At 35.6% G+C, this 13,057-nt stretch overlaps 1 protein-coding gene across 2 annotated transcripts; it reads right to left on the bottom strand.

The window, feature by feature from the left end:
- Positions 1–611: 611 nt before the first annotated feature.
- Positions 612–8,414, bottom strand: ube2d2l (ubiquitin-conjugating enzyme E2D 2 (UBC4/5 homolog, yeast), like). 2 transcript variants are annotated; one of them, XM_043256658.1, is made up of 8 exons: positions 8,102–8,414; positions 3,150–3,213; positions 3,027–3,058; positions 2,831–2,908; positions 2,541–2,646; positions 2,336–2,429; positions 2,163–2,219; positions 612–1,503 (listed from the first exon to the last, which is right to left on the bottom strand). In XM_043256658.1, the coding sequence occupies exons 1-7, from the start codon at positions 8,123–8,125 to the stop codon at positions 2,171–2,173; spliced, it is 447 nt and encodes a 148-aa protein (XP_043112593.1). In that variant the 5' UTR covers positions 8,126–8,414; the 3' UTR covers positions 612–1,503; positions 2,163–2,170. The 2 variants fall into 2 exon arrangements, with proteins under 2 accessions (XP_043112593.1, XP_043112594.1); XM_043256659.1 differs by lacking the exon at positions 2,163–2,219 and having other exon boundaries at positions 8,102–8,410.
- Between the last annotated feature and the right edge of the window lie 4,643 nt (positions 8,415–13,057).

Below are 13,057 nucleotides of genomic sequence, written 5' to 3'. Positions count from 1 at the left end.
ACGTGAAAACAAAGAGAAGCTAAAATGGTTCACAGGTCTAGCTTCTAAAGAGTTAGGTAGAAGATCATCTAATATCAGAAAACAAACCAATCAATCAAAATGTATATTAAGAAGCAATGACTAGTGCATATGCATAAAAAAAAATCCCAACATAAGCAGATTTCAAAAAGTGTGTTTTATGATCATGATTAGTCAGGCTAGTGTTATTGTATATACAGATTAAAAAAAACACATATTTATGTGCTACCGTCAATATAATTATGTATTTTGTACCCAAGCATGTTTTAGTGCGATTGAACCGCAATTGGATTAAAAGCTCAATAAACTGCTTATTGAACATTTGCATTCCTCTCTACTTCTGTCTACATACACATCAGTGACAACATCGTTGCTGCTATTCACCTCACGAATGGGGGTTCCTCCTACAGGGAACTAATAATAGTCCAGCAGTTGTTGAGAGATCTCAGAGAGACCTAGAAACACGTGTCGAACAACTAGTGTCAAATTCAGTTCATTCACCTAATGTTATTGTACCAGGTTAATGTCCCACACAGCGAACTGAATCGAGCACAGCTGCGATGATCGGTGGAACCGCAGAAGGAAACACCAAGTGATAGTTTAGCAACTTTATTGAGCAAACAAAATGAACAGCTAGTAGAGCTATTAGTCGATCGGTCATCCATTGAGAGCTTCCAATCACATATATTCAGTGCAATGAGAGAACAGTGTTTGGGAGGATAGACAAACTAATAGCTCCCCCATTCTAAAAACATCAAAAAGAGGAGAGAAAAGGAGTAACAAAATAAGTTCTCAGACTCTAAAAGTGGACATGTATTCGCTTAACATTGTCTGCAGATATTCATTTTTGGCAGACCACAGACCAATTACTTTAATTGTTCCATTAACATGCAAAATATATATTTTTTTCTTAACTGCTGATACAATGACGTGACTGATTTGGTAAGAAACAGTCAGTTATAAGCAAGAATATATTTCACAGACCATAGTTCTCATTGCTATTGTAAAAGCATATAAAAACATGAAGGCCAACCGAGCAACAGATCGACTTTGAGGTACGCCGGCACCTGCAGAATCGTTGTTTCTTTTTCTTAAGTAGCACCTCTAGCCAGCGGCGTGAGTCAGAAGCTTTCGATGGTTTCACCTTAGTTATGTTTTTTTTTTTTTTTTCTTATCTCAATAAAAAAAAAAATGGGTGAGCTCGTAGTTAAAACATGCTTCTTTGACACGAGCATTTTTCTGAACATAAAGTTGGTGATCGTTGCAACGTCGTGGTCTTTTTACAGCATGTGAATGGAGGTTGAAAGGGGTCAAAATAACCAAGCAGAACTGATATGGTCTGAACACACGGGGGAACTGTCAATTCATTGAGGGGAAGAAAAAAATTTTTTTTTTTTGTTTCCAGCTATACTGCAGATCGGTTCGATGTTCTTCAGGTATCACATGGCGTACTTTTGAGTCCATTCCCGAGCTATTCTGTTGTACCTGTGTGAGAGAAAGGGAAAGAGAAAATGAAATGTGGCATTGGTGCAAACGCCGTTGCAGAGGCAGTGTCACACATGCTGGGTAAGCGGACTGTCTGCCAACTTGGCTCACACCGACATAAACACAGAGTGCAGAAACGACTCAAGGTCAAACACAGTGGCATCCTCTTCATGTCTATACTGCAACTCCAAACATTACTTCTGTTGTTTACTTTAACTAAACATTAGTCATTAAATCTACGACAAAACCGTGCCGGCTGGTATGTTTAAGAGCCACAGAAGTTCTATAGAATTTTTCTGGCGGCCATTTATGAAATGACATCACGTAGAGGAATTAAAACACCACCGAATTAATAATGCGGAAATAGGTTACGATTTAGCTTTGAGATATGAATGTGCAACCGCGTCGCATGCACGATATTCATTTTAGTAGACAGAAAAAAAGAACCGTTACACACTACCGACCAAAAAAAGGATCAGTGGGAAGTCCGCATGTATTTCTGACTTATAGTGTTTTACTCGTGTATATAATACATTTATAAAGTTATGAACGGCATCCAGTGCCCAACAATACTGAAACCTGTTGGCATCCAGAGATTAGTAAGGCTTTCATGCTCGGATAGCTCACACAAAAACACTCTCCCATAATGCCTTGCTCACCTTAACCCCTATAACATGGCATATTTTTCTGTCCATTCCCTGGCTAGTTTATTATACCTAAGAGAAGACATCAAACTAGCAATTTACGCTACTTAAAATGCATCTCTATTATTCACACCAGCTAAAGAATAATCAGCCTAGATTAAATTGGATTAAGACGCAAGTATACTTACTTTTCATTGTCTGTTTTATAGATACGTGCTATCTCTGGCACTAATGGATCATCTGGGTTTGGATCACATAACAGTGAGCAGATGGACAATAGAACTGCAACAGAAAGAAGAGGTTGGAACATGGCATAGACATTATCGGTGCGCAACTTGGCGATCCTATAAAAAGACTCTTAAGAAAAGAGTACTTTCTTTTCTGCTGGCTCACCTTTAGAGATAGTTAACGCAGGAGACCACTGCGACCTTAGAATATCCAAACAGATGCTGCCGTTACTGTTAATATTTGGGTGATAAATTCTTGTGGTGAACGCAACCTATAAATCAGAGGTGAAACAGACAGAAAATCAGACCGCATGCATTTCAACCCTACTGTACATCTTCAGAATATCAGCGGCTTTGGGTTGTGGTGTTTGACTGCAGTATGTGCAAAGAACTGCTGGGAATGCAAAATATAGCCAGAATATTGGATAGTTTGTTTAAACAGTTATTTATTCTTGCCTTAGGTGGTTTGAAGGGGTAGTCTGTAGGAAAATGAATGGTCAAAAAAAACACACCCCCTTGATATGGACTGTCATTCTGTAAGGAAACGCCAGAGAAATATTACTCGATGGTAAATGCAGTGGCACAACATGCAAATAAATGTCGCAATTCATTTTTAATATGCACATGCAAATAAGAACATATATCCACTTACAGGTCCCATAATTGTTGCTTGCCAGTGAAACACTGCACATAAAGAATAAGAAATGCCTCATTAAGTTGAGTTCAGTGTCATGCTCCGAGACAGGTAATGAAAACAAAGGGCAAAATAACTCACAGTCATCTCCAACCGGTCCTGCTGAGCACTGTGCTGGAGGGTCCCGGCCCAGATCAGTCAGTTCCTAGAGAGAGAGATGGATAGAGAGACGATGCGTCAGTAGTGCAAAGAACTGTGCTGAATACATTCTGGGCATTCGATCAACTGTGTTGTCTTTCATCCATCCTTTACATTACATTCTTGAAACAAAACATCAAAATGAAAAACATTAATTCATGAAATAGTTACATAAAAATAAATAAACAACTGATAGAATTACATAAAGCTAGTCGACGTGAAATTAGCTGGGAAATTTCAAATGGAATTCCGTCCCCAAAATTATTATGTGCTTTTAGAATTCTTTTACATGCATATTATTTTTACATGCAACCTTAAATAATTCAAGACACTACTTGGAACCTGCCAAAAAAAAAAAAAAAGTGTCATAATATTAAGTCATCATTGGGCTATGTAAGCAATACACAAGACTATAGCAGCCTGCATTTCAATTTAATAAGGAAATAAATACATATTTTTTATACATAAGTCATCACAATTCAGACTTTCAATCAGATTTTTAAAATCAGAATTGCGAAATTCAGCGAGATATAATTGCATTTATATAATTGATATAAATAATTGCAAGATATAAACTCGGATACATTTGCTGTTTTGTGGTGGGGAAAAAATGAATTGAGAGATGTGACTCAAAATAGAGAAAAAAGTCAAAATTGTAAGATGTAAACGTAGAATTCAGGTGGAAAAGGACAGAATTACAAGATATATGGTCAGAACTGCGTGTAAACCACACACACACACACACACACACGCTTAGTACAAACATTAAGTCGTCATGGTGGGAAACAGCGGGTTCATAATCTTGTAATGTATTAAATGTCTCATTTAAAAATGTAGGTGTTCACAATAAATCCTGCGGCACTATCAGGAGATGAGTGAGACATGGCACCAGTTATAATGCCCCAAATGTACTCTGATAGATAGACGCTTTTAATTTGCTGGATAAGCAATCTGATTCTGATTTCAAGTACATTATCTGTCAGTGTGTCATTTTACCGGTTCTAATAAAATCCACATTTACACATTTAAACAGCTGAAATCTAAGATGTCCTGTAGGAAATCCACTTGATGAGCCTTTCATTTTAATCCAGATTTTACACTGATGCGTTCATCTCTCAGACAGATAACGCAATTTATGAACCATCACAAGATGGCTTGTCTGTCCCAGAGGCCCAAACAGATGATTCTGGAGAACAATCAAAGCAGAGATTCATGTTTTATCAGGATTAAAAGGGAACAGTAGACAGATTATCCTATAATTTCACTCACTCTCACCCTCACTGATCTGAATATTGACAGCTTTCTCCACACAGAAATGACAGTACTCCTTAACTTCATCAACAACATCAACAGAGGTCGATTGAGCAAAACGTTCTTTTGGTTTCCTCATAGTCACCTACAAGCCACAAACACCAGCACAAAACCAAAGACCAAAACCAAAAACAACAACAACAAAAACTATCCGTTTTAGGATCAGAATCAGTTCAAACTATTTTAAGTCTGTTGCGACATACATTTTTGCCTAGGACATGGTCTGATAATAATCCCTTTCTAATTAATTTTTTTAATAATTCTTTCACGGTTCAAACCAACTAAAGTTATTGTGCCAACTCAGCCAAACAACCACCAATAGAAAACCCAATGAAAAACAGAGCACTAAAAAAACCTACAGATTTTTTTTTAAGGTAAGTGGTTGCAAATCTATTTTAGCTTAAACAAATTTAGTTTAAAAGTTATTTAAATGTAGCTAAAATTAAATTGATTGCAACCGCATACCTTAAAAAAATCTAGGAAATTCAATTAATATATTTTTTGTGCATTTGTGGAGGATTTCCAAATGTTACTACCCAATAAATGGTATGCACAAAGTAATTTAATTCATTCAATTATATTTAGCAAACAGTAAGACAAAAAATTAAAATTACAAATATGTACACTACAGTTCCTAGGTTTAGGGTCATTAAGATTTTTCTTTAAAAGAAATTAATACTTTTATTTAGCATCGATGCATTAAATTGATAAAAGAACACATAAATTGTTATAAAATATTTATCTAGCAAATAAATGCCGTTTACTGAACATCAAGTAATCCTAAAAAAAATGTTTTATGGTTCACAGAAAAATAAGCAACACTGATAATATTTATAAATGTTTCTTAAGCAGCAAATCACTATTAGAATGAGTTTATACAGAATTAGATTTATATATTTTAAATTCTAAGAATCATTTCACAACATTACGGTTTTACTGTTTTTATATAAATGCTAAATAAAATAAATGATGCCCAGACAGCATTTTAATGTTATTTTACTGTCATTTTATTATTATGACTAATAATGAAATATTAATCAAGCATATTGGCTTAATGCAATCTCTACTGTCAAAAAGAAATAACAAAATAATCTTAACCAACTAATTATTAAGTGTATAAATTACTTAACAAATGGTATTATATCAGCACTTGACCAAGGCCTTTAGACAGCAGAACGGGTTGCAATGTTTGTGTTTTGCAATGGGTGTTTACAATAAGGCAAGTGCTGGTTTAAACACTGGTTTAGGTAATAATGACAAATTCTGGCATAATAAGCCAGTCCCCTGATCTCTAGACACACCTAGGCATTAAGACAACAAGGAAATAACAACCGTTCTTTCAGTCTCTCTTTATGAGAAAATAGAGTGACTATATAAACCACTTCTGAGAAAATAGCACATTTCTGAGAACTCATTTGTGCGAAGTAAAGACAACCTTGTGGCAGCACTCGCCTGTGCGTGTAAACATGTGAGCAGACAGGAAACAGGAGGTCAGAGGTTTGATGATGAGGGTGTCTAACATCAAAACAATCAGGCAGACAGTTCAGTTCAAAATATTGTTGACACGCTGCACACCAGTTGACACTACAAATTTCTATTCTTTAAAGCTGAATCGAGCGCGTTGCATGATTTTGCAACAATGATTGAACTGAACTGAATCAACACTGAGCCCGGACTGGACTTAAGCAGAAGATCGCCAATATAGTCTTTTGAGCTCATTTTACATTTTTTTCATAATAAACAACACTGACTTGTTAGACCCGCTTTTTAAAATTAGTCATATTATGTTATTTCTGTTATTTAATCCGAAATCTGTAGTGACTTGAGAACATCAGTAACACAAACCTGAGGGATTATTAAAAATTAAACCGCTGACATTTTTCAGATGCCAGTACTGGTATTTTCCACCACCGAAATGAAGAACCACATTTATTTCAACATTTTGACACATCGTACTGCAACAATAAAAACATTAACCACTTTACGCAATGCAACAATTAAATTATGAATATCTGTAAAGAAATATGATTATGGTCCCGCTGTAGTTTGAGGAAAACTGAATCTGAATTCTTCCAGCCAAGTACGGTATAATTTAGCTGTATAAATGAGAAAAAAAAAAGTCTATATGAAAGTCTCAGATTTGTTTAGATTGATCTCTGCTACTAACAAGGAACTAACCAAACTAGGAACTAAACCCGTGTCACAATCCACACGAGAACAACAGGGCTGGAAAGTTAAATCAAGGCAATTCGTAACTGGCGAACAACATTTCAGCTAATTGTTAAAATGGCAGTCAAATCAACCAAAAGAAATAACATACAGGCAAGCGAGAAGTACGGATAATTTCATTCTGTCATCCTTAATCAAAGCAGCATGGATGACGTGGAGGTGAGCCTTCTTGGGGAACAGCGTACGACACCAATTCAGCTAACCGATATAGGACAGTGAACATCAGCACTAGTGGCATCTATTTTTACGTCTGCATACTTCAGATGAGGGCGTTGGGAATAAACCAGCCCTGCCATCACTTAAGAGACACGCGGCTGGTATTTTCAACCAGACGTCTGTGTGACCGCTTGGCAAAAACGCCGTCCTAAATTTCTCAGCTCCGTTTTCGGTTTCCGCCGCACTTCATGTTTCCCTGTTAAACAAGCCGAAGCCCCCGAAAACTGCTTGATACGGGAGCAAGAAGCCACATAAGTATTTGGCCATTAGCCCACAGACAATCTGCTGTGTCAGTCTAATTCACAGGAGCTCTCAAAGTCAGCGAAACGGAGGAAAAAAAAAAAAATCATCCAACTGCCAAGTTCAACAACTATTGTGCAACTACTTCACGCTGGTATGGGCCGGATATTTCTAACTGGAGTATTGAGCACTCATAGTAGCTTTCCAGGAAGAACTTCTAGCAATGACGCAAACTTGTTGCCTTCACCAAAATGAAAGAACGTCACTAATACTGGGGATAATATTAGTATCCCATAAGAAATGATAGGAAGCCACTGCTATATGCCCATAAGATTTACTCGAAACCAGTTCCAAATCCTGTCCGAACTAGTAATGTCTGTGACCGAGATGATTCAGAAATTTTATTCATCTGAATCAACACCATGAGTTCAAGCATGAGAAATCACATAAGGTTCTGTTTAACTGGATGTGACTCACAGAGGAAACACATCCACATTAAATCCTCCTTTTCCCACTTTTAAAACCTGATTCCGGTATTGCCTCCTTTTTGATATAAGAAATGTTGTATATAGCTACTTAAGACTGTAAAACATAAAAAAAATATGTAAAACTATGTATTACAATGTGGCACCTGTTATTATGGATATAGCATGTAGATAGACAGACGGATAGATAAACAGATAAATGTCAGCGTTGGCGTTTTAAGAAAATAACACAACAAACAACATGAAAATGAACAACAACAACTACAATAATAATAAAAACAAAAACAGCTCCATGACCAATTCTGCTTTCCTCGTAGCATTTGCTAACGTCTATATCTTTTACATATCCAGCAAAAACCCAAAGGGTTCAGGAGGCGAATTTAAAACACATAACATAAAAGGTATACATATTACCTTATGAATTCGTTTTAATGCCATTCTGTGTGTGTAATGGGCTCCTAAGGCCGAGGGAAAAGATTTATCCGGCTAGCTGCGGTTAGCTATGCTCGCTAGCCAGACACTAAAGATCCAACAGAAACCCGACGAGACCGAAGCGAATGAACGAAATAAACCGTTATAATGAACCGACGGGATCCCAGCTGTCCGAAAGAGAATAATCCCGACGAGAATGAAAGTTATATTGAGTATGAACGAGAAGGCCTGCGTTTCAACACTGAACACTTGTATAGGTATGTGTGTGTGTGTGTGTGTGTGTGTGTGTCTCCACCTCCTCTCTCTCTCTCTCTCTCTCTCTCTCTCTCTCTCTCTCTCTCTCTCTCTCTCTCTTTACAAAATGTCCTCTTTCTCACTCCCTCTATCTGTCCTGACGTCTACGGCATCACTTTACGGAAATGTAGTGTTAAATGCTGGAAGCAGTGACACATATTGAGGAAAAGACATTACGAAACAGTGCTAGAGAATATGAGGATCTGCGCCATGCCTGCTTTCTCTTATTTTAGCAGCCGTGCGTCTCAATAGCCAGTAAGCTGCCTGGTGTTTATATACAGTAGAAAGGCAAAGTCACATGCAGACATTTAGGCTATTATTTAAATAGATAATAACCTAAATGCTGCTCCAAAATATTAAACATTGGGAATATAAAAATAAATCAATTGTTGAAATTTAGCTTTTACCTTCCGATATGTAATTGAGTTTGTTTCTTAATAGGCACTGATTTGGAGAAATGTAACACTGCATTGCTTGTTCATCTGTGGATCCTCTGCGGTGAAGGTGATGGGTGGCATCAGAAGTAATTCGTGATCTAACTAAAATGTGGGTCCTCTAACATTGCTTTATTCAGTAAAAAGGTCGCCTTGTCTAAATCAGGAGAGGAATATGCGCAGATCAACCACCTTTTCATCAATACATTTAAAACTCTTTTAAACATGTTGGATTTTAATGTGAAAAGACAGCAGGGGATGGATTTTTTTTCACTGAGAAAGCATTATGGACAAGTATTTTGGCCAGAAGCTGCAGTTTGAAGTTAAGATTTTGTTTCTAACGTACAGTTTTTAATATTAAGACATTAATTGATGGACTAATCATATATATACAGTATATATATATATATATATATATATATATATATATATATATATATATATATATATATATATATATATATATATATATAAACTGTTTAGACTCTCATTCTGATGGCACCCATTCACTGCAAGTTAGTAAGCAAGTGATGTTGTGCTACATTTCTCCAAATCTATTCAGATGAAGAAATCCAGCTAGATCCTGGCTGAACTGAGGCCATGGGTAAATCATTTTTTTTGTGTGTGTGTGAACTGTTTAAAACGAGTAGAATATTCACATCCCGCTCTTCTTTCATCTTAAGGTTTAATGAAAATTGCATACATACATGAACCTTATGCATGATTTCAAGCTTTTTTCATGCCTATCAAAATAATTCTTATTATCAATGGAAGTTGTACAGCAGTACAGTGCACTTTAGTATCTTGCTATCTTTCAGAGTTAGGTCTCTTTACATGTCTCCCAAGTAGTGAGATATGAACTTGGCCTCCTCAGCATTTTTTGCAAAGCAGGTGTATGCAAAAAACAAAATAAACACTAAATCAATTATGGTGTAGGTAGGTGTGACTCAGTGGCCAGTTTGTCCGCTGAAGTGGTTCGACAGGAATAAAGGGGACACCAGACAGTTAAAAGATAAAACAGATATACTGTAGGTGGAGAAGGGAACAGCGAGTGAATTATACAATGACTTTTAGTGAAGAAAAATTCATTACGTATCATGTACGTATCATTTGACAGTCAGTGAAATGCCATTCACCACACTGATAGGCCTACTGATATTTACACCGTGGGTAAGTGTGTTGTGTGCTGTCGCACACTTTCCAGTGCCTTTTCACACTAGAACTGCTTTAATTTAGTGGTTTTAAATCAGCTGTTTAACAAGAGACAAGCTGGGATTTGTTTTAGAAAATTTTATATTTAATTTAAGTTGTATAAAATCATTTGTAATTAGTGTTTTTTGTTTCCAGGAAGCATGTAGACATCTGTACCGAAATATTTCACTTTCAATTTTCATTTAATGATACAAGACATAATTCATTGGGAAACCTTTACAAATCAGATGTAAGACCTTTGGCGTCACCTTCGTCATTTTGAAAAATAAGGTGAATATTGACCATACTATTTTACATATTGCCTATGGAAGGCCATTTACGCCACCGAATAAAAAAATGCTAAGAAAAGCTATTGACTTTTTAACCTCAGTTATCGAAAGTTATTGAATTCTGAGAACATATCAGTCTTTTGTTCTGCACAAAACTTTGAGAATAAAATGTCAGGATTGCAAGTTTGTATCACAGAATTCAGAGAGAACAAAAGTCAGAATTGTGACTTTATATCTTAGAAATCTGACTTTACAGCTGTGAGTTTATATCTCACAATTCTGAGAAAGGGAAAGTGAAATAAAAAGCATAACCTTTTTTCAACTGTCAAAATAAAATAAATACAAATAAATAAATTGTGCAAGAAATATACATTCTACAACAGCTTGAGAAAACTGGGGCAGTAACAATGGAGACATCTTTTTTCCTTTTTCAGGAGAAATACCACGCAAAGGGCCTCAGAGCTGGCAAATGCTACAGATGACTGTTCAAGAAAAAGTGGGATAATAAACTTGTTTCCCAAGACACTTTTTAATACAAAATCTAAGCTTCTGGGAATCCATATTCTGTTCTCATGAGACCAAGTCAATCAATGCAGATCTAAAACCATCCAAAACAATGGAGATGCAGTGTCTGTTTCCCACGGTGAAGATCAGTAAAGCTCTTAGGGATGTGTGCATGCTGAAAGTCTGAATTGTATTAGTGTACATTACTGAAATATATATATATATATATATATATATATATATATATATATATATATATATATATATATATATATATATATATATTAGGCTCTTAGAGGGATGTACTGTTTTATGCTGTGCATTGTATAATGTGTTACCGCCTTTTCATTTTTTAGATGAATAAATAAATACATAAATAAATATCGACAAACATTGTTTTGATGTCCTATACAGCAGACCCCCTCAATCTTGAGTTATCAGGCTCAGATATATTGTGTATAAAATATATGCCACCTGGGTGGAAGAAGATGGTTTTGGGAAAGAGTCATGAAAACCTATTAAACACAGAGAGTTTAAATTACAGTAAAACTTTGTTTTAAATTCTTTTAGACCAAGAAAAAAAAAAGATTTCTAATTTTATGTAGAGTAAGCTGTTTAGAGGTGAAACTATCTGTGCGTGCATTACAGCTTGTTAAATTTATTTTATTGACCATCTTGTATTTATATTACTTTTATTTTACAAGGTAGTATGTTTTCTTCGGCAGGTGAATTTTAAAGGTAAAAAAAAAAGGCAGCACTGCTAATGACAGGACTTTTTTTGTTACTTTGGAACAGTTTGAAATATCGTTCACATTTATAAAATGTATAAACATTTATTTGAAAACATGCAGGTAGTTTATGAATTTTTATTTATTATCAAGTAAATGTTTACAAGGTCAAAATAAACAGTTGCACAAGAATCTTCAGGTATATGCGTTCTGTTTTATTTTAGGAACTGGGGGTTGAAACTGACTTGAATGCAATAAATGACAGGTTTGTAACGCAATGATTTCACGTTCATGATCTTGCAATATTCAGTTTTTAACGCTAGATGGCGCTACGGACCTGTGAACATCTCACAGAAGTGCATGGCGTTGAGTTCTAGGCCGCTCAGCGTACAGCAGTAGACCAGGCCTCACGTCTAAACCGGTTTGCATGCGTGGTGTAACGCTATTAATGTTTTGAAAGAGATTACCAGCTAAACCGGTTTTGATTCCCTTGTGACGCTGGCTTTTTTTACTTTCTAATGTTGCTCAGGTAGATTGATTTGTTTCAATTTGTAAAAAACAACAACAAAAAAAGTATACTTCAGACGTTATGTATGCTGCATATTATATAAATATACACAACCAAAATCTCATTATGCATTATAAGTGTTGCAAGACAAAATTGCAGAATATGAATATGTGTTATGGGCTGCACACACACACACACACAACCCTTTTTAGTATATTAACCACCGTTTAATGTTTCAGATACATTCATTCTTCTCATTCCTGCAGGTTTTAAGCTAAAAACACGGTGACAGATAACGGGATGTATCATTTGCACGTGTTTGAGTCTTGCTTATTTAAAGCGAAAGATGACAGACGGTTCAGTTTAATAACAGTTCAATAAACAAGATAATACCATATTAAGTAACTTTCGTTGTCTGACTATAACACTACTGCCTTATTTTGCTTTATTTCATCAGCGAATATTATTAAATATACAAACTAAAGGCAAACACAGCGGCGTTTCATTGATTAAAAAAACGTTTGAACGAATCTAATGAGTCGGTGATTCATGATTACCAATTCATAAAGATTCATTTGTCAATGAATCAGCGGTTTGAACGAATCATTTGGGTGAATCATTCAAGGATAAATCAGTGACTTGTCGCCACCTGCTTGTGGATTAAATTTGAACTTTGACCTATAATCGCAATTATTTAAATCCTGTAACATTTCTATATTTAAATATATATTATATTTAAAACATTAATCTTAACATGAATTTACCTGCACTCACGCCACCTCTGAGCCTCATTAAATGTCTGAAAAAGTCCCTATAAGCCACTTTTGTGTTCTTCTGTGCAAATATTTATTTCGTTGATACTAATTTCATGTGATAATAACTTCTTTGTCTGATTCTACTTTTTAAAGTTAAAAGAATCAGGAATTCTGTTTAATTACACATAAGATATATTGCATAAAGAAGGTTGAATGCTTGCCAGATGCTACATA

This window comes from Puntigrus tetrazona, chromosome 14 (genome assembly GCF_018831695.1).
Source record: "Puntigrus tetrazona isolate hp1 chromosome 14, ASM1883169v1, whole genome shotgun sequence".
Classification (NCBI taxonomy): Eukaryota; Metazoa; Chordata; class Actinopteri; order Cypriniformes; family Cyprinidae; genus Puntigrus; species Puntigrus tetrazona.
Note: the sequence above shows the minus strand (reverse complement) of the source record. Positions and strands in the feature narration are given on the sequence as shown.